This window comes from Ranitomeya variabilis, chromosome 4, assembly GCF_051348905.1.
Source record: "Ranitomeya variabilis isolate aRanVar5 chromosome 4, aRanVar5.hap1, whole genome shotgun sequence".
Classification (NCBI taxonomy): Eukaryota; Metazoa; Chordata; class Amphibia; order Anura; family Dendrobatidae; genus Ranitomeya; species Ranitomeya variabilis.
The window spans coordinates 662073303-662095662 of record NC_135235.1 but is presented as its reverse complement, the minus strand read 5'-3'; the positions used below and the strand labels follow the sequence as shown (position 1 = coordinate 662095662).

General features: G+C 45.0%; 1 protein-coding gene across 4 annotated transcripts in view; it reads left to right on the top strand.

Moving 5' to 3' along the window:
• Positions 1-22360, top strand: part of LOC143766210 (uncharacterized) — a 101913-nt gene that overhangs the window by 30408 nt on the left and 49145 nt on the right. For 2 of the 4 annotated variants that reach the window (XM_077253700.1, XM_077253703.1), the window contains one exon: positions 10655-10737. In XM_077253700.1, coding sequence (XP_077109815.1) covers positions 10655-10737 — 83 coding nt within the window. Of the gene's footprint in view, positions 1-10654; positions 12806-22360 lie in introns of those variants that run through there. The other 2 variants (XM_077253702.1, XM_077253701.1) reach the window with 1 other exon arrangement.

Below are 22360 nucleotides of genomic sequence, written 5' to 3'. Positions count from 1 at the left end.
TTCTGGCCGAAAAGACCGTGGTTTTACTGGCTGAGAGTGATGTCAGTGACTGACCCATGGGTTCTCCCGGAAGACCAGGACCTTCTAACTCAGGGTCCCTTCAACCACCCGCAGAACTCCGGGCTTCATTTGACAGCCTGGCTTTTGAGCGGTCGTTACTAGAGAAAGAAGGGTTCTCAGCTGGGTTAATATCCACCTTGCTCAGCAGCAGAAAACCAGTAACGACCAAGATCTATGGGAGAATATGGAAGAAATTCCTCTCCAGCTCAGGGCCAATACGGGAAGGGGAGGTCCCAATAGTGGCAATACTGGAGTTCCCGCAGAAGGGCTTAGATCTGGGGTTAGCTGTTAGTACCCTCAAAGTACACATTTCAGCCTTAGCAACCCTATTCAATTGTGACCTGGCAAGTAATAGGTGGGTGGTGAGGTTTGTCCGAGCCTGTAGTAGAGCTGACTCTGTTCCATCTCCTACTCCTCCACCATGGGATCTAAATCTAGTATTAACAGCCCTGACTGAAAGCCCCTTTGAGCCGTTAAATACAACTTCTGATAAAATACTAACATTAAAAACAGCTTTGTTAGTGGCCCTTACATCAGCCCGTAGGGTGGGGGATTTACACGCGTTGTCAGCTGACCCCCCTTACACACAAATCATGGACGATAGGGTTGTATTAAAATTAGATCCGGCATATCTCCCCAAAGTGGTATTGAGATTTCATAGGGCTCAGGACATAACCCTACCCTCTTTCTGTCCCAATCCCAGTAACAAAAAAGAGGAGAGACTCCATTGCCTAGATGTTAGGAGATGTATCCTACAGTATCTAGAGGTGACAAAATCCTGGAGGAAGCAAAGGGCTTTATTTGTTTCGTTCCAGGGGTCAAGGAAGGGCCTTAAAGCCTCAAAACAGACTGTAGCTAGATGGGTGAGAGAGGCCATTATTCTAGCGTATAGTAGTGCAGGCAAGGTTGTTCCACAGGGTCTGAAAGCCCACTCCACGAGGGTCATGGTGACGTCATGGGCGGAGAGAGCAGATGCTACCATTGACCAAATCTGTAAGGCGGCCACTTGGTCCTCTCCGTCTACGTTTTTTAAACATTATAGGCTAGACCTATCTGCTACTTCTGATCTCACATTTGGGAGAAGAGTGTTACAAGCAGTGATCCCTCCCTAAAGAGAATACAATCTCTGTAACTCTCTCGTGGTGCCGTCATGTATGATGGAAAAACACGGGTATTACATACCTGGTAATGTGTTTTTTCATGAGACATGACTGCACCCTTATATTCCCACCCTTTTGATCACTTCATTAGTTGGGTGCACTATTAGCATTATTTGTATTATACACTCCCTGGGGTGTCGGTGAATAGAACCGTATAGGATGTATTATTTATGTGTACACTAACCAGCGGAGTTCCTCTCGTACTCTGTAAACAACTGATGTGGAGAGAGGAGCCGCCCCTTTTATCTTGAAGGTTTCCTGTCCTTGATGGGCGGATCCCCTCTCTCGTGGTGCCGTCATGTCTCATGAAAAAACACATTACCAGGTATGTAATACCCGTGTTTCTATGGTGGATTTCTAACAAAAGGTAAAAGCTAATGATGCTGTTGCCTTCCTAGAGTCCTGGCATCATATAGAATGAATCTACCTTCTCTCTCTTCTGTGCTGCTGCTGAATGTGCTCGTATGGTCCCTACAAGACCAGGTCCAGTCTTCCTGACCAAACTTCACTTTTATGATCGAGAACAATAAATGTACAGTGAGGGCCAAGTGTGAGATTCTGGTTTGGCTTTTATCCTAAGTCATGTGACAAGACTCGTTAAAGGGTTGACATTGACTGTTAGGATTGCTGCTTACAATAGGTGGCACTGGAGTTCTAGTCCTCTTCCTCTCTGAAGAGACAATCTACAATAACAAGAGTTTCCTTTTATACTAACTTTTCATTTTCTTTTAAAACCTACTAACTTCAAAGAGGATTGTGATAAACTACACAAAAAACATCACACCTTGGATATAATATATCAATAAGCCTTGCTTGACTGCTGACTCTGATATACATTCTGCAGGAGATGTGTTGGCATGGCTTGAGCCCTGGTTTCATGGCTTCACTCCATGTCATATTTTCAAGTCTAAGGAATTCATATTACTGCACAATCATTCCTGAAATGGATAGTGATAATAATTTTTCTTCGTCATGGCTCGGTTTTGGGATTCGATCCCATGACCTTTTGCTGCCTGGTTGGTTTCCCTCTATGCTGCGCTACAGTTCTTTTTGTCTCTGTTCAAATGCTGATAATTTCTTTTGCCTTTTTTTTCTTGGTTGGTTTCTCTCCAGATGTTTTTCCATTTTCCCTTTTGGCACTGTCCTATCACATTTCGGGATGGTCTTTATATGTTCACCTTTCACTTGCCTCACTTGCTGGCTATACGTCCATGTGGATGGGTGTTTGGAGTTCCAGGTCCTCAGGTAGGGGTTTACCTTGTCCTGCAAGCCCCAGTTGTTTTTCCTGTTGTGAATCTGTGAGTTTTCCTCCCCAGCATCTTTCCCTTCTTCTCCATGTTTGGAGGTCTGGTAGATTTAACTTATTCTGTTTTTTTTTTGTTCTCCTTATTTGTCTCTGTCTATCTCTTGTGAACTTTTGTGAACTTGTTTTAGTTTTTTTTACCCTGGGTTTTGCTAGCTTCCTTTTTTTTGGGATTTGTTGTGCATCATCCCCTGTCGTTCATCAGGAGGTACGAGAAACCCCTCGCCAGCCTTTTAGAGAGCTAGGTCCGAGGAGGTGTATTTAGTTGTGCAACTATGGCCTTTTTTAGTCTGTGCAAAGACTAGTTGGGTACAGGTGTGGTAGTTCTTTCCCTCTTCTGCTACCCTTGTAAGTGTGTGAGCATGATCATAACTCTCTACTTTTCTGGTCAGGACTCAAAGTAGCTCCAATGGTCCATCATAAGTAAGTACAACTCCAGTTTAGTGTTAGAGCTCTTCCGCCTAATGTCTTTTTTTACAGGCTCATTCTTTATTTTATGTTTGATTGTGGAGGTATTGCATACCCCACTTACATGAGTCTGCAACTTTATGGTTGTCTTTAAAAAAGGGTCTCCATTGCCTCTGCTAAATGCTGAAGATCTAAATTTAAGATACCTCAGCTCTATTTTAAGATGTTCTCTTTAAATGTCTAATTTTACTTCTAGAAACTGATCTGCCAGAAAACGTCAACACAGTGATAGTTTTGATTGCCAAGAGTTAACAAGCCACATACTCTTATTTACTCCAGAGATGGTTCTCCTGCAGTTACTTAGTTACTAATTTTTTACTGATGAAGACTGTTGAGTTTGATAATTTCAGTAGATGTGTTGTTGTCTATAGTCAGAGTTTTTGACTACAGTAGTTAGTGCCCAAAATACTCTGATTTAGCCCCTTCGCACAGCCGGTTTTGTGTTCCTAACAGGCCCCATTTTTTAACTTTTACATGTGTCATGTGTCACTTTATGTGGTGATAAAGCTGGATGTTTCTTCTGATTCCACTGATTATGAAATTTTTTCTGTGACACATTGTACTTTGTTTCTCGTTATTTAAGGATAATATATTTTGTGTTTATTTTAGAAAATACCAGAAAATTACCAAATACCGTATATACTCGAGTATAAGCCGACCCGAGTATAAGCCGACCACCCTAATTTTGCCGCAAAAAACTGGGAAAACGTATTGACTCGAGTATAAGCCTAGGGTGGAAAATGCAGCAGCTACCGGTGAATTTCAAAAATAAAAATAGATGCTCCATACCATTCATTATGGCCCAATAGATGCTCCATATAAAGCTGTGCCACATATATAATGCTCTGCACCGTTCATTATGGCCCCATAGATGCTCCACATAAAGCTGTGCCATATATAATGCTCTGCAACGTTCATAATGGTCCCATAGATGCTCCACATAAAGCTGTGCCATATATAATGCTCTGCACCGGTCATTATGGTCCCATAGATGCTCCACATAAAGCTGTGCCATATATAATGCTCTGCACCGTTCATTATGGTCCCATAGATGCTCCACATAAAGCTGTGCCATATATAATGCTCTGCACCGGTCATTATGGTCCCATAGATGCTCCACGTACAGCTGTGCCATATATAAAGCTCTGCACCTTTCATTATGGCCCCATAGATGCTCCACATAAAGCTGTGCCATATATAATGCTCTGCACCGGTCATTATGGCCCCATAGATGCTCCATATAAAGCTGTGCCATATAGAATGCTCTGCACTGGTCATTATGGTCCCATAGATGCTCCACATACAGCTGTGCCATATATAATGCTCTGCACCGTTCATTATGGTCCCATAGATGCTCCACATAAAGCTGTGCCACATATAATGCTCTGCACCGTTCATTATGGTCCCATAGATGCTCCACATAAAGCTGTGCCATATATAATGCTCTGCACCGGTCATTATGGTCCCATAGATGCTCCACATACAGCTGTGCCATAAATAATGCTCTGCACCGGTCATTATGGTCCCATAGATGCTCCACATAAAGCTGTGCCATATATAATGCTCTGCACCGTTCATTATGGTCCCATAGATGCTCCACATAAAGCTGTGCCATATATAATGCTCTGCACCGTTCATTATGGTCCCATAGATGCTCCACATAAAGCTGTGCCATATATAATGCTCTGCACCGTTCATTATGGCCCCATAGATGCTCCACATAAAGCTGTGCCATATATGATGCTCTGCACCGTTCATTATGGTCCCATAGATGCTCCACATAAAGCTGTGCCATTTATAATGCTCTGCACCGTTCATTATGGCCCCATAGATGCTCCGTAGAAAGCTGTGCCATATAGAATGCTCTGCACCGTTCATTATGGCCCCATAGATGCTCCACATAAAGCTATGCCATATATAATGCTCTGCACCGGTCATTATGGTCCCATAGATGCTCCACATAAAGCTGTGCCATATATAATGCTCTGCACCGTTCATTATGGCCCCATAGATGCTCCACATAAAGCTGTGCCATATATAATGCTCTGCACCGGTCATTATGGCCCCATAGATGCTCCATATAAAGCTGTGCCATATATAATTCTCTGCACCGTTCATTATGGCCCCATAGATGCTCCACATAAAGCTGTGCCATATATAATGCTCTGCACCCTTCATTATGGCCCCATAGATGCTCCACATAAAGCTGTGCCATATATAATGCTCTGCACCCTTCATTATGGCCCCATAGATGCTCCATATAAAGCTGTGCCATATAGAATGCTCTGCACCGTTCATTATGGCCCCATAGATGCTCCACATAAAGCTGTGCCATATATAATGCTCTGCACCGTTCAGTATGGCCCCATAGATGCTCCATAGAAAGCTGTGCCATATACACTCACCGGCCACTTTATTAGGTACACCATGCTAGTAACGGGTTGGACCCCCTTTTGCCTTCAGAACTGCCTCAATTCTTCGTGGCATAGATTCAACAAGGTGCTGGAAGCATTCCTCAGAGATTTTGGTCCATATTGACATGATGGCATCACACAGTTGCCGCAGATTTGTCGGCTGCACATCCCAAAGATGCTCCATACAAGGCAGGATGGATCCATGCTTTCATGTTGTTTACGCCAAATTCTGACCCTACCATCCGAATGTCGCAGCAGAAATCGAGACTCATCAGACCAAGCAACGTTTTTCCAATCTTCTACTGTCCAATTTCGATGAGCTTGTACAAATTGTAGCCTCAGTTTCCTGTTCTTAGCTGAAAGGAGTGGTACCCGGTGTGGTCTTCTGCTGCTGTAGCCCATCTGCCTCAAAGTTCGACGCACTGTGCGTTCAGAGATGCTCTTAGGCCTACCTTGGTTGTAACGGGTGGCGATTTGAGTCACTGTTGCCTTTCTATCAGCTCGAACCAGTCTGCCCATTCTCCTCTGACCTCTGGCATCAACGAGGCATTTCCGCCCACAGAACTGCCGCTCACTGGATTTTTTTTCTTTTTCGGACCATTCTCTGTAAACCCTAGAGATGGTTGTGTGTGAAAATCCCAGTAGATCAGCAGTTTCTGAAATACTCAGACCAGCCCTTCTGGCACCAACAACCATGCCACGTTCAAAGGCACTCAAATCACCTTTCTTCCCCATACTGACGCTCGGTTTGAACTGCAGGAGATTGTCTTGACCATGTCTACATGCCTAAATGCACTGAGTTGCCGCCATGTGATTGGCTGATTAGAAATTAAGTGTTAACAAGAAGTTGGACAGGTGTACCTAATAAAGTGGCCAGTGAGTGTATAATGCTCTGCACCGTTCATTATGGCCCCATAGATGCTCCATATAAATCTGTGCAATATATAATGCTGCTGCTGCTGCAATAAAAAAAAAAAATGACATACTCACCTCTCTTGCTGCCCGCAGCTCCTCTGCGTCCCGTCTCTGCGTCTCTCCGCACTGACTGTTCAGGCAGAGGGCGGCGCGCACACTAGTACGTCATCGCGCCCTCTGACCTGAACAGTCAGATCAAGAGGACGGGAAGACGGAGCGGTGCCCGGCGTGTGGAACGTGGACAGGTAACTATGACATACTTACCTGCTCCCGGCGTCCCTGGCTCCTTATCCCGGACAGCTGGTCTCCGGGTGCCGCAGCCTCTTCCTCTGTCAGCGGTCACCGTTACCGTCATTAGAGGAATGAATATGCGGCTCCACCCCTATGGGAGTGGAGTCCATATTCATATCTTTAATGAGCGGTCCCACTTGACCGCTGAACAGGGGACGAGCTGCGGCACCGAAGACCGTGGGACGGGCAGGGGGAGCGCCGGGACTAGGTGAGTATGCAACAGTCCTCTCTCCCCCTCACCCGCCGACCCCACCGCCGATCATGACTCGAGTATAAGCCGAGAGGGGCAATTTCAGCCCAAAAATTTGGGCTGAAAATCTCGGCTTATACTCGAGTATATACGGTAACTTAGACAGATTTGTCATTTTTCAAAATTCAAATGTGTATGCTCTTAAATCAGATAGTGATACCACACAGAATCATTCATAAATAGCATTTACCGTATTTCTTCTTTAGGACGGGAGTATTTTAACAACATTCTGTTTTCAACATTCTTTTATTTTTTCCTGATAATCGGAGAATTATAAGTGCATCAAGTATTTATATATTCAATTAAATTTACAAAACTAATTTTTTTAAATTACTTTGAATGGCATAGATTTTAGAAAATTGCATTCTTCATAATATTAAAAACCATATTGAGGAATTAACACAAAGTGGAATGCAAAAATTATTTTTTTCACTAAAATGTTGATTTAGCCGCAATTTTTCCATTTTCACAAAGGATAATATGAAACAAGTTGACCTTACTAATTCTTTTCCAACTTCTCCTGATTCTACTCTGTCCTCCTTCTCCTTGACCTGTCTTCTGCCTTTGACACTGTGGACCACTCCCTTCTGCTACAGATCCTCTCATCTCTTGGCATCACAGACTTGGCCCTATCCTGGATCTCGTCATATCTGACTGACCGAACATTCAGTGTCTCCCTCTCCCATACCACCTCCTCACTCCGCCCCTTGTCCGTCGGTGTTCCTCAAGGCTCTGTTCTAGGACCCCCCTACTCTTCTCCATCTACAACTTCGGCCTGGGACAGCTCATAGAATCCCATGGTTTGCAGTATCATCTCTACGCCGAAGACACGCAGATCTACCTATCCCGACCTGACCTCACCTCTTTACTTATCAAAATCCCACACTGTCTGCTATCTCGGCCTTCTTTTCTGCTCGCTTTCTAAAACTGAACATGGACAAAACAAAATTCATCATCTTTCCCCCATCTCACTCTACTGCTCAACCAGACATATCTATCAATGTCAATGGCTGCTCACTTTCCCCAGTCCAATACGCCCGGTGCCTCGGGGTGATCCTCGACTCTGCTCTCTCTTTCAAGCCACATATCCAAGCCCTTGCCTCCTCCTGTTGTCTCAAACTTAAAAATATTTCCCGGATCCGCGCATTCCTTGACCGCGACACCACAAAAACACTAGTCCATGCCCTTGTCATTTCCCGCCTTGATTACTGCAACCTCCTACTCTCTGGCCTCCCCTCTGGCACCACTCTAGCACTCTGGCACCACTCCAATCCATCCTACACTCTGCTGCGCGACTAATCTACCTGTCTCCCCTCTATTCCCCAGCCTCTCCCCTATGCCAAGCCTTTCACTGGCTTCCTAACACCCAGAGACTCCAGTTCAAAACCCTTACAGTGACATACAAAGCCATCCACAACTTGTCTCCTCCATACATCTGTGACATGATCTCCCGGTTCTTACCTACACGCAACCTCCGATCCTCTCAAGACCTCCTTCTCTACTCCCCTCTCATCTCTTCTTCCCACAACCGCATCCAAAACTTCTCCCGTGCTTCCCCAATACTCTGGAACTCTCTACCACAACACATCAGACTCTCGCATACCATAGAAACCTTTAAAAAGAACCTGAAGACTTACCTCTTCCGACAAGCCTACAACCTGCAGTGATCCTCAACCTACTGAACCACCGCACAACCAGTTCTACCCTCTCCTAGTGTATCCTCACCCATCCCCTGCAGACTGTGGGCCCTCGCGGCCAGGGTCCTCCCTCCTTATGTACCTGTGTGCCTTGTTTTTTGCTCATGTTTAGTTGTATTTGTCTATATTTGCCCACTTTTCACATGTAAAGCGCCATGGAATAAATGGCGCAATAAAAATGTACAATAATAATAATAATTCTGACAATATCCAATATATGGTTGTATACTACTGTCTGGGAACAATGACAGGGCTCAGAAAGGAAGGAGCGCCATTTAGCTTTTGGAACGCTATGTCGTGACTCTAATGTCAGGTGTCCCCGGTGAGACCAGGGGCCCCTTCCTGTCCCTAATGCTAAGGGCACCCTAGCTTGCCCTGTTCCCTGGATTACTTCTGATAGTGAAGATACCGGGGTCATGTACCTTTCCTTAGCTCCTGAATCCGCCCTCAGTCTGTACCCTTCCCCCACTCAGGGGAGTAGTAGTGTACTGTAATACACGAACCAGACTAACAAGGTTATGCAAACAGGTATAACAAAAAATACCAAACATATAAATATACTCACATGTCAACAGAGGAATTCATCGGGGAGTGGAGGATGGGGTTAAACCAAAGTAGGAGAAGAAAGGGAATTATCACACACTCAAAATCTAGCAACAGTCACAGATAAATCCAAATGCCTTCTCCAATAACAACCACCAACAATCTCCAGCCATGCAGCAAATACTATCTCTGACAATGAGTGCTAACCAGGGCCCAGATTATATAGAAGATGGGAGTGGCTTACAGTGAACAGCTGAGCCTTAACAAAGGAAAGCTTCCAGGAGCTCTCAAAGGAGCAGATTAACCCCTGCACTGCTGAAAGAAACTTGTATCGTTTAATATAAAGGTAAAGTGCTTCTAATCAGTGCAGGAGTAGGAGAAATCAGACGCTGCTGTATTCTGGCTCCTCTCTGTCACGGTAAACCTATGATAGCAGATAATCTTGGAATAGTTTGCAGTCACAATGTAATGGGGGGGAGGGGGAGCACTGTTTGTGGTTACCTGGCAACTCAAAAAAAAAAATGCTATCACAAATAGGCTTGGTGCTAGCAACTTTATTTTCCAAATCTCAGGAATTACCCCACTTGTCATCATTTAACCCATATACATAGACCTGAACTTTTACTGGGACCCCAAGGCTCAGGCCATGGAGTTAGATGCTGTTCGGTGGTGCGAGATGGCAAGATGAATAGTCAGGTCGCTGGGTCAGAACCAGGAGGACAGAGAAAATACAAAATCCAAAGACGCAAGAGTAGTTTGTAAACTGTCTGGAGTCACAATAGGATACAAATACACATACCTGGAGCGGAGCACAGAGGACTGAACCAGAGGAGAGCAAGGCTGTATTTGGCAGCTTCTGACAATATATGCTTCAAGATTTAGTATCATGTGGGGCTTTCCAATTGGCTGGAGCAGGGAGCTGATTACTCCAGCCAGACTACATCGATACTGCCAGACAAATTAGCAAACAGTGGATGTTGGAGAGTGAAATTGCAAACATGCCATTTTATTACCCAACACATCGTGCCCAGATTGTGCTCCAGGAGACACACACACTATAAATTAAGTAGGTTCCTCTCACTTCAGCAATGCCAAATACATAAATGCTAAATGTGGTTTGGGCACAATGCAAGGCTCAGAAGCAAGAGAGAGATTTGTCTTTTGGAGATTAGATTTTGCTGGGTTGGTTTATGGAAACCATGCTACTTTTCAAGAACCTTTGAGTTACTAATAATGTGGAAACCTCTTTTTCCATTAACAGATGATGGGCCTGAGTGGGGATTTATTTTTTTGTGGAGTGAGTAGAAGTTTTTATTGGTATCATTTTTGCCTTCAAAACATTTTTTGGTGGCTTTTTATTCCAATATTTGGAGGCAGAATAAGTAAACAGCTGAACACCACACTTTACTTGTTCACGCCATGAGGTCTATTAGACTGTCATCTGTCATTGCATTAGTAAATAATTCAATGGACCTTTTAATTAGAAATGTTCAAAAATATAAATTTCAAGGATATTTTATTCAAAAATAATAATTGTTTTTACTTTTTGGCAGATGACTGTACCAGGAGATCAGAAGGACAACTGACATCAGTTTTTAAATCAGATGACCCTGAGTTTACACAGGATACAATTGAGGTGAATGTCATTACTCCAGTTATAGCATCCCTTCACAGCAAAGATCTAACATCTGATCCTTTGAAACAGGTCCTATCTTCTGATTCATTTCTGACTAGTAAGAAAAATAAAAGTCACAAAAGAGGTGTTCAAAAACAAACTGCTTTTAAAGCAAAGAAGATATTTTCACATTCAGAACATGGAAATAGATTTTCCCTCACAACGTCTTTTGTTAAACATCAAAAAATTCACACAGAGGAGAGATTTTCTTGTTCCACCTGTGGAAGATATTTTAACCTGAAATCAGATCTTATTAGGCATGAGAAAATTCATACTGGGGAGAAGCCACATTCGTGTTCAGAATGTGGGAGATCTTTTATACGAAAATCTGTTCTTGTTAAGCACCAGAGAACTCACACAGGGGAGAAGCCTTTTTCATGTTCAGAATGTGGGAAATGTTTTTTACAGAAATCAGTTCTGGTTAATCACCAGAGATATCACACACGGGAGAAGCCATACTTGTGTTCAGAATGTGGGAAATGTTTTACAGATAAATCAAATCTTATTGCACACCAGAGAACTCACACAGGGATGAAACAATATTTATGTTCAGAATGTGGGAAATATTTTGGACGGAAATCGACTCTTGTTAAGCACCAAAGAATTCACACAGGGGAGAAGCCATTTTTATGTTCAGAATGTGGGAGATCTTTTATCCGGAAATCTGTTCTTGTTAAGCACCTGAGAACCCACACGGGGGAGAAGCCTTTTTCATGTTCAGAATGTGGGAAAGGCTATGCAGATAAATCATGTTTTGTTAAACATCAGAGAAGTCACACAGATGAGAAGCCTTTTTCATGTTCAAAATGTGGGAGAAGTTTTACAGATAAATCATATCTTATCTCACATCAGAGAACTCACACAGGGGAGAAACAACATTTATGTTCAGAATGTGGGAAATATTTTCATCAGAAATCAACTCTTGTTAAGCACCAGAGAATTCACACAGGGGAGAAGCCGTTTTCATGTTCAGAATGTGGGAGAAGTTTTACAGAGAAATCATATCTTATCTCACATCAGAGAACTCACACAGGGGAGAAACAACATTTATGTTTAGAATGTGGGAAATATTTTCATCAGAAATCAACTCTTGTTAAGCACCAGAGAATTCACACAGGGGAGAAGCCGTTTTCTTGTTCAGAATGTGGGAGAACTTTTACAGAGAAATCACATCTTATCTCACATCAGAGAACTCACACAGGTGAGAAACAGTATTTATGTTCAGAATGTGGGAAATATTTTGATCGTAAATCAACTCTTGTTAAGCACCAGAGAATTCACACAGGGGAGAAGCCATTTTCATGCTCAGAATGTGGGAGATCTTTTATCCGGAAATCTGTTCTTGTTATGCACCAGAGAATTCACACCGGAGAGAAACCGTTTTCATGTTCAGAATGTGGGAGATCTTTTACCCGGAAATCTGTTCTTGTTAAGCACCAAAGAACACACACAGGGGAGAAGCAGTTTTCTTGTTCAGAATGTGGGAGAACTTTTACAGAGAAATCACATCTTATCTCACATCAGAGAACTCACACAGGTGAGAAACAGTATTTATGTTCAGAATGTGGGAAATATTTTGATCGTAAATCAACTCTTGTTATGCACCAGAGAATTCACACCGGAGAGAAACCGTTTTCATGTTCAGAATGTGGGAGATCTTTTACCCGGAAATCTGTTCTTGTTAAGCACCAAAGAACACACACAGGGGAGAAGCCTTTTTCATGTTCAGAATGTGGGAAAAGTTATGCAGATAAATCATGTTTTGTTAAACACCAGAGAAGTCACAAAGCGGAGAAGCCTTTTTCATGTTCATAATGTGGGAAAGTTTTAACCAAGAATGGTACTTTCTTAAACATCAAAAATCCAACACAGGACGAAGCCATTATCATATTTAGAGTGTGAGAAATTATTTACTTGAAAATCATATTTAGATAACTATCAAAAATAACTTTCACGGGGATGGATTATACATTGTATTGGCAAATTGTACAAAAAACATATAATAGACTAAACAAGAAAGGGAAATTACTTTAAAACTTAAAATATTACAGTTTCCAAGCTTCCGAAGCCAAGAAAAAAGATAAGGAAATTCGAAGTTGCCAATCCTTTCTGTTTTGTAAACTTTTGGAGATGAAACATCTTCAGTCTCTGCTCTTTATGTCTCGACACAAGGTCTTTGAACACATTTGTTATGATTTAAATGTTTTTCTTTTTTATCCAAACTGTATTATTTGAGAGCAGAAATAAAATGGTGGGAAAATTAGCCACTTTTTTCAATCAGATTTTTTTATCATGTTTTTTTTAAATAAAATTTACTTACAATAAACTGTTCCTAATCACCTTTTCTCTTCTCCCAAACAAAAATGCTGTGGTAAAGTTATCTATACATCTATACAGAGACCTCTGTGTAACAGAGTGTATTTGTGCACTGCTTCACCCAGGTAGCGCCTGTAGTTGTTCAGTCTGTATCCTCTCTCATCGATGTGGCCAAGGTACCTTGACACAGTCGGTGGTAAGGTATTAGGGCAGAGGTCCGTAATCCGACTAGCTCTTGCTCGCCTCCCAACATAGCACACGTGTGAATAGAGCAGAAGTTAAAGGGATCCGGAGCTTCAGGACAGGTAAGTATAACCCTGTCATGAACCAGTCTCTCCCCCAAAGCCCTCCCTCCTGGTTCCCACTCCTTCCCCTTCTATGTTCTTTTTTTGGGGTAGTCGTTACCAGAGACTGCACAGCTCTGGAGGAGAGAAAGTGATGGTCTTTGTTCAGGGGCCAGGTGCTGCTGCTGGTTGTCCTGCTTGCCTATGTGCTCCTGTTGACCTTAGTTGGTCAGGGTTAGACTGGTGGTGGGTGGGAGTGGGGCCTTGCCGCGCAGCTGCCTGGGTACCTGCAGGCGTCTCTCAGCTCTTTGCGGGCCGGGCGGTATCTGGCTGTAGTGTAGGTCTGGCTTTAGAGGCAGAAATTGGGCATGTGTGGGTGTGGCCATAGGTGCGCTCGGCCAAACAGCTGGCGTGATAGTTCAGCTAATCACCGAGCTGGATATTTCCAACCATTCGGCGGCCTGGTTACCCCCAGCCTATCAGCGTGGCCAGTCTTCCAGCCAATCAGCAGCGGTGTCTCAGCACGCCAGGTACCCACCCCTCTGACTCATCCTTTCCTTTTCCTGGCTATAGTATTCAGAGGGAAATAAAACCACTGTGAATCGACTACATTATCCTGAAATTCATCCCAACGGCAGCGTGGACTTTTATCTACGAATTTCCCTCTGAATACAGTACTTTCTCTGGTGGTTGAAGACCTGTGGATCTGCAGCAGCCGCTATCTTTATGCTCTTATCTCATCCTAACCAGCTGAGCAAATTTGGTGTATATTCTCTTCTGTGTAACGTGGATAAGACCCTATTGCTCTTTGTCTTCCAATTTTTTGCAATACTTTTGCTGGCTATGGCACAGCACTGTTAAATGGTGTGAGCCACAGAAGTACCTCGGCATCTTCCTCCTTGTGGGTTTGCATGCTCACCTGGGGAACACATTCCTCCTCCAACGTGGAAGTGGTAAGCTGATGGCTACTGGAGGCTAATATTAAGCACTCATAAGTTTTTTGTCACTGATTAGTGGAGACTTCTATTTTCTTTCTGAGTCTAGAGAGCACGTGCACGCCTGTTAGCGCAGACTGCACTTGTCACTTTCAATGCTTGTGGCACTTGTAACAATTTTCCACTGGTCAGTCTGGGGCCTATTGTACTGCCTGTAGCCCTTCTGCTTCCTTGCTAGTAGCCACACAGGGAATCTAGTTGAGAATCTGTCCTAGATCCATATCAGTTGGAAAACCTAAAGGAAATGGGGGACAATTTGGTGTCGGTTGTTGATGCCTCTCTAGGTGTAACAGCTTTGCCATCCCCTCCCGTTACCAGTACAGAATTTTTGGTAGGAGGGGTAAGCATGTGGCTAGATCATTTTCTAACCATGAGGAAATTACAGAGGAGTTACAGAGGGCATGGGAACACCAAGACAAACACTTTTAAAGGCGTAACAATATGGAGGCGTTATATCCCTTCCCAACAGAGAGGGTGGCCTCTTGGTCTACTCCACTGATGATAGATACTCCGGTGTCTCGCTTATCTCAAGTGACCATTCTACCTGTGAGGATCTGAGGTTGTGAGTTATAAAAATCACCTAGACAGGTTAACGATGGAACTATTTTTTATTTCATACATCAATGGTTGTACAAAAAAATCCATGTAGATGGCCAACATACAATGTCCTCAGTCCACAAGTTCCCAATCTGAGATTTGTAGTTCCACTAGCCCATACCAGGCGATACCCACTGTCTCCCAACTTTTGGTTGCCCACAGCTTTTGGTATCTCCAGCCAGTATACTGCAGTAACAGCCTATGTTTCTCCAGACGATGGATATCACGACCGTAGCTCATGGATACCCCTCCAGCCAACAACCAATCGCCAAAACTGCATAGACCATCCATCCCAGCTCGGATCCTCTCACATCGAAGTCATGTCAACAACTGCCTGATTCAACCCATGTGCCTTTTTTCTCCCTCCCCCTTAAACAGTTTTCTTAAGGTACCGTTACACTAAACGACTTACCAACGATCACGACCAGCGATACGACCTGGCCGTGATCGTTGGTAAGTCGTTGTGTGGTCGCTGGGGAGCGGTCACACAGACAGCTCTCTCCAGCGACCAACGATCAGGGGAACGACTTCGGCATCGTTGAAACTGTCTTCAACGATGCCGAAGTCCCCCTCCAGCACCCGGGTAACCATGGTAAACATCGGGTTACTAAGTGCAGGGCTGCACTTAGTAAGAGCTTCCCTGCACTGAATGTGTCAGCGCCGGCAGTAACAGCGGTGATGTCACCGCTGTGCTCTGCTTTACGGCCGGCGCTGACACAGTCAGTGCAGGGAAGCTCTCGGCAGCAGCGCGTGCATTAGCAGCTCTCCTGCCGAAAGCAGTTTTAACCCTGTGGACGCCGGGGGACGTGACAGACATCAGAATGTGAGTATGTACTGTTTTTTTTTTTTTTAACTTTTACAATGGTAACCAGGGTAAACATCGGGTTACTAAGCACGGCCCTGCGCTTAGTAACCCGATATTTACCCTGGGTACAAGTGAACACATCACTGGATCGGCGTCACACACGCCGATCCAGCGATGACAGCGGGTGATCAGCGACCAAAAAATGGTCCTGATCATTCCCCAACGACCAACGATCTCCCAGCAGGGGCCTGATCATTGGTCGCTGTCACACATAACGAGATCGTTAGCGGGATCGTTGCTACGTCACCAAAAGCGTGACGTTGCAACGATATCGTTAACGATATCGTTATGTGTGACTCGGCCTTTAAGCTCGCAGAACAAAGCATATTCCATCACAGGGGCTGTATGTGAGACCCCTGTGTTGATGGCTCCCCTGGGTCTACTATCTCCATCCACACAATGGACCTTTAGGAGTCTACTGTCTGGCCTTAGGTTTACATAAGATCTAGCCTGCTTGTCTTCCTCTGCTTACTGGGAGTGAATGGAAACATTGATTCCTGAAGATGAACTGACGAGCAAGCAAATCGCTAATAAAACATAGCAAGAAAATATCTAATAAAACACAACAAAACTGGTGCTCCGTACTGGAAAAAGTATCGTCTCTACGTCCATTTGTCCTATAGTCTTTAGTAAGCGGCCTTATCCTCACATTCCTCCTCCACTTTAAGTATGGACACGAATGTAAGAGGTTTCACCTTCATAAGAACGATATTTTGTATCATCCAATTTCCTCAAGGCATATTCCATGTTGTCCTTGTGAATAAACTCCACAGTCCCCATTCCACCGTGGTGTACATTGGCATAGTAGACATCCCCAGCTTGTCTCATATGATCTTTCAGATCCTGCCAACTTCCTGATGGGGGAAGCTCTGAGACAAGGACTCTGTATTTAGTTAGCTGGGACAGGGGTCTGTTTCTCCTGCGGAATCCTCCCCCGATCCACGGTTGGACCTGGGAAACTCCACACGTATCTGATGAGAACCAAACTTGTATCCATTGCGTCCAACCCCAGAATGCTTACCCCCAGCTATGGGGATGGTCACTTGGTGGCCTGGTAAATAATGTTTTGGGGGGACAGTATTTGCGCTGACCAGGGTGATGGTAGACCAAGTGTCCCAAAGTCTCTGGGCCTCCTCCCTGATGTTATTTACCTCCTCCAGGTCACATTCCTTCATGGTAATGGTCATTACATTTTGTGCATTACTCACCACTGGCAGGGGGTAGTCATCATGTTGAGATTGCTCTGTTCCCTCTCAGCTGATGCAGTGTGAACCGATCAATGGCTTTGGGTTACGAGATTTTCCCAGTGGCACACCAACCCTGCACCTAGGTTGTTTCCCAGCAACACATCTACTGGTAGATTCCGCACTACTCCTACATCCACCATTCCACAACTGTGACCCCAGTCTAAATGTAGTTGGGCCCTCCAAATGTTCAGAGATTCTACTCCGGCTAAGTTGACTAACATCCTGCTGCAGGGAACAATACACTGGTCCAGTACTAGATGTTCTTTGATCAGTGAGTCACGCCGCCCTGCAGCCTCCATGCCCAGACCGGCTGCAGATGCTAGTTCATGGTTGCTGAGGTGTCCCATCTAGTCCAGGACACTTAATAATAAAAATAATAATCTTTATTTTTATATAGCGCTAACATATTACGCAGCGCTTTACAGTTTTAACACATTATCATCGCTGTTCCTGATGGGGCTCACAATCTAAATTCCCTATTTATGTCTTTGGAATGTGGGAGGAAACCGGAGTACCCGGAGGAAACCCACGCAAACACGGGGAGAACATACAAACTCCTTGCAGATGTTGTCCTTGGTGGGATTTGAACCCAGGACTCCAGCGCTACAAGGCTGCAGTGCTAACCACTAAGCCACCGTGCTGCCCCCTGTCCTTGTAACACATATTCCTCTTCCGGTTGGGGTAGTGGGATCCTCTCACCTTCAGCATTCCAGCCCAGTTGTAGCACAGTGTTCACCCGTTGAGGACTTGGAAGATGAGGGCTAGAAAGTTCCCTGCATTTCCTGGCAAAGTGTCCCATCATCCAAAGTTATGGCAGATTAACCCTCCTCGCCCCAATGTGTGCTGCACTGGGCAGTTGGGAAACCTCCCCCTAATTGTGAAGCCCGAAATCCCCTCCATTTCTCCTCTTGCCAGTCCATGGGTCTCGCTGGCCTCCATGTAAGCTCCAGTTCACGACTCACTGGGGCTGTACTTCCACATAGCCCGGGTCGATTACCAGACCAGTCATCAGCCAATCTTGCAGCCTCATCCAGGCTGAGTGGTTTTCTATCTGCCACCCATTCGATTAAGTCACCTGGGAGCTTGGACATAAATTGTTCCACGATGAATATATCCAAGACATGTTCTGCTTCCCGAGCCCCCAGTCCTTCTATACACCAAGTACATGCCAAACGTAGTGTGTTATCAAACTCCCGATGTGTGTGTGCACTGGGCTTGTCAGACTCCCAAAACTTCCTGCGTTAGGTTTCAGGCGTGACGGCATACCTCTTTAGTAATGTGCTGTGAATGGTAGAGTAAAATCTCTGATCCCCAGAAAACAAGTTATTAAAAGCCTCTCTTGCTTTTCCAGTCAGGCCGACGCTCAAAAATCTGGGCTATTCACTGACTGACACCTCATGTAGCAGGCAGAGGTTCTCAAATAACCGGAGATGTTCATCAATATCCGAGGCGTCCTCATTGAACTGTGGTATATCCCAGTACCTTAAAGCTGGGTGCCCATCGTGCCTGTAATCTACTGTCCTCTGTTCGGGGGCTGGTGGGGGCACATGCACACCCAGATTTTTGCTTAACACTGACTCCCGCTCTATCTACGTGGCCCGCTCTCCTAAAGCGTCCAGCATTCGCCTCAGCTCAGTCGGTCGATCCTCCGCCATCTGGATGTCGGCCCTAAGCTGTGGTCCCTCATGTGGTTGTTCCTGGTCCCTGTCATCCAAGCATTGTATTATGGTTGCCCGGTTGTCCTCCGGCAACCACTCTACCTCTCTCTCAGAACAAAGCACTCTCAGCTGCTTCTATTGAGCCTCTTGTAGATGGAGTCTGCCATTTTTTCTGCCAAGTCACCCCTCAGTAACTTTCCCTGGTATGCTGTCCAGAGATAGGTGATCCCACCAGCTGCCACCACTTGTGAGGATCTGAGGTTGTGGGTTATAAAAATCACCTAGACAGGTTAACGATGCAACTATTTTTTATTCCATACATCAATGGTTGTACAAAAAAATCCTTGTAGATGGCCAACATACAATGTCCTCAGTCCAAAAGTTCCCAATTTGAGATTTGTAGCTTCTCTGTCCCCATACCAGGCGATATCCACTGTCTCCCAACTTTTGTTTGGCCCACAGCTTTTGGTATCTCAAGCCGGAATAGTGTGCAGTCACAGCGTATGTTCCTCCAGACAATGGATATCATGACTAGCTCATGGATACCCCTCCAGCCAACAACCAATCTCCAGAACTTCATAGACCATCCATCCATCCCAGCTCGGATCCTCTGATATCAAAGTCACTCCAACAACTGCCTGATTCAACCCATGTGACTTTTTTCTCCCTCCCCCCTAAACAATTTTCTTTAGCTATATAAAAATGGTCACACTGGCGCTCGCCCTAAGAAACAACAATTATCCTCAGCTGCTGGAATCCAGACAAAGTAGTGCCAACTGTGTCTAAAATATTAAACCATGTAAAACTGTAACGATACTGCGCTTGAGGAAAAACCAGAAAATGATTCAGGTCGGTCAGGTTACCCACTGTACCAAAGCCTCAGCTTCCACTCATGTAAACAACTGTGTGCGTGTCTACAAAGACATATGGTTGTCCCTGCGGTAAAAAAGGTATATAGCTGCCAGCTTACCTGTGTATATTGGGTGCTGCAGCATGGGATGTATTCCAATGTCTGCAATGCAGGCTCACTGGTATGGGGCAGGCGTACGGGGCACTGTGTGTATCAGATAGTGAGGCGCGATGTGCAGCCAGGGATGCTCCGGCCGGCAGCGTCCCTGGATATCACGCGGGGCAAGAGAAAAAAATGGCCGATAAGCTCCACCTACTTGTGATGTCACGTACAGGATGGAGCACTGTGGCGCTTAGGCTACGTTCACTTTGCGGTCGGCGCCGCAGCGTCGGGCGCCGCAGCGTCGCCGCATGCGTCATGCGCCCCTATATTTAACATGGGGGCGCATGGACATGCGTCGCACTTGCGTTTTGCGCCGCATGCGTCCCTGCAGCGCCCGCGTCCGGGCGCAGAGGACGCAGCAAGTTGCATTTTTGCTGCGTCCAAAATCAATGAAAAAAAGGACGCATGCGGCGCAAAACGCAGCGTTGTGCATGCGTTTTGCTGCGTTTTTGTTTGCGTTGTGCGTTGCGGCGCCGACGCTGTGGCGCACAACGCAAATGTGAACGTAGCCTTAAAAATGTTTTCTTTAGCTCATGTAACAAAGCATATTCCATCACATGGGGCTGTATGTGAGACCCCCTGTGGTTATGGTTCCCCTGGGTCTACTATCTCCATCCACACAATGGGCCTAGGCTGGTAGAACAATGGATTGATAGGATGATTGCTTTACATTTACCTTTAGGCTATGTGCACACGTTCAGGATTTCTTGCAGAAAATTCCTGAGAAAAATCTGAAATTTTCTGCAAGAAATCTGCATGCGTTTTTTGCGCGGTTTTGCCGCGTTTTTGGTGTGTTTTTTTCCGGACATTTCCCAATGCATTTTATGGTGGGAAATCCGCAAAAAAATTTCAAAATTAATGAACATGCTGCGTTTTTTACCGCGATGCGTTTTTTTTCGCGGAAAAAAAAAGCATCATGTGCACAAAACATGCGGAATTCATTCTAAATGATGGGATGCATATTGTATGCTGCTTTTTTGCGGTTTTATAACGTTTTTAAAAAACTTGAAAAATCAGCAATGTGTGCACACAGCCTTAGCAGTCTACTGTCTGACCTTAGGTTTACATAAGATCTTTACTGCTCCTCTTTCCCTGCACTGAAATGAAACAATTCCTGAGGATGAACTGACGAGGAAGCAAATCATTAATAAAACACAACAAGAAGATATCTAATTAAATACAACAAAACCAGTGCTTTGTGCTGGAAAAAGTCTCCGCTCTATGTCCATTTGTCCTATAGTCTTTAGTAAGCGGCCATATCCTCATACTACCTTTTGCCGGGATTGCAGCACTTAAGGATTTCATGGATAGACGTATAGAGGCTGTTTCCCAAGATCTGGAATTATCAAAGATCGCGGAGTAGATTGCACAGAGAGGAAAGGATCTCTGTTCAGCATCCTTAGATGCGGCGGAGTTATCTGCCAAGGCGGCAAGTAATTGTGGCACAATTCACCTCATGCTAGGGCTCAAGGTACGGTAGACCTCGCTTCAAAGAAATGTCTGACAGGACTAGCATTCCAGTCGTCTCGTTTATTTGGGACTAGGTTAGATAAAAATCATTTTAGAAGCAACAGGTGGCACCCTGCTTCTTCATTCCAGGGCCAGACGTCCGTTCTTGGAGACGTGGGGCCTTGCAGGTCTGGTCCTTTTGTCAGTTTCCTGCAACGGATCAATCAGGTTAGCAGGTTAGACCGAAAGTCGCTCAGGAGAGCTACCTTTAGAGCAACACCTGCGAAACGCCCTTCAAGATCAGAGACTAGGCCATCCGGGTCCTGAGGTAATAGGAAGCGCAATGCTTGATGCGTGGCCCCCACTTAGGGATTCTTCCTGTGTGTGTGTGTAGCCACCTACTCATTTTTCAGGAGGCATGGCTAGAGGCAATCAGCTATTTTAAGTGAGGGAGGTCATCTCTTCACATTACAGAATAGAGTTCACCTCTCTACCCCAGGATCGTTTCTTTTGCTGTCGCCATCCTATGTCTGCCAGCATAAGAGCCAATTTCGACCAGTCAATAGCTTCCATGCTTCAGGCAGGGGTGATTGTAGGTGTTTCCACTTCAGAGTGCTTCAAGGGGTTTTATTCACACCTATTTGTTATCCCCAAAAAGATTTTAGATTTAAGGCTTCTGAACAAACGGATTCTGCTTCGTCACTTCAAAATGGAGTCGCTCTGTTCAGTGGTCGCATCCATGGAAGACGGGGAATTTCTTTCTTTGGTAAATATTCAAAATACCTTGTTGCCGGGGTGGAAACATGGAGGGTCCAGGCGCCTTTTGTCTGCATGTCTCTTCGTATGGGCGGAGGATGCTTCTAAAGTGGCCTCCCACAATTTCACAAAATCCTTGGAGAGAACATCTGCTGCAGGGACATCAGAAGGAACTGTCACTCGGAGGGGAACCTTGGGTTGCCGACCGAACACAATGTATAAAGGAGACTCTCCCGAGGCTTCACCAACATGATTGTTGTACGAGAACTCAGCCCAGGAAAGAAGTAATTTCACGCAATCATTGTTGTGGGCATTGACAAAGTGTCGCAAGTAGTTGCCCAGGACCTGTTTGACATGCTCCACTTGCCCATTGGACTGAGGGTTATAGGCCGAGGAGAAATCCAA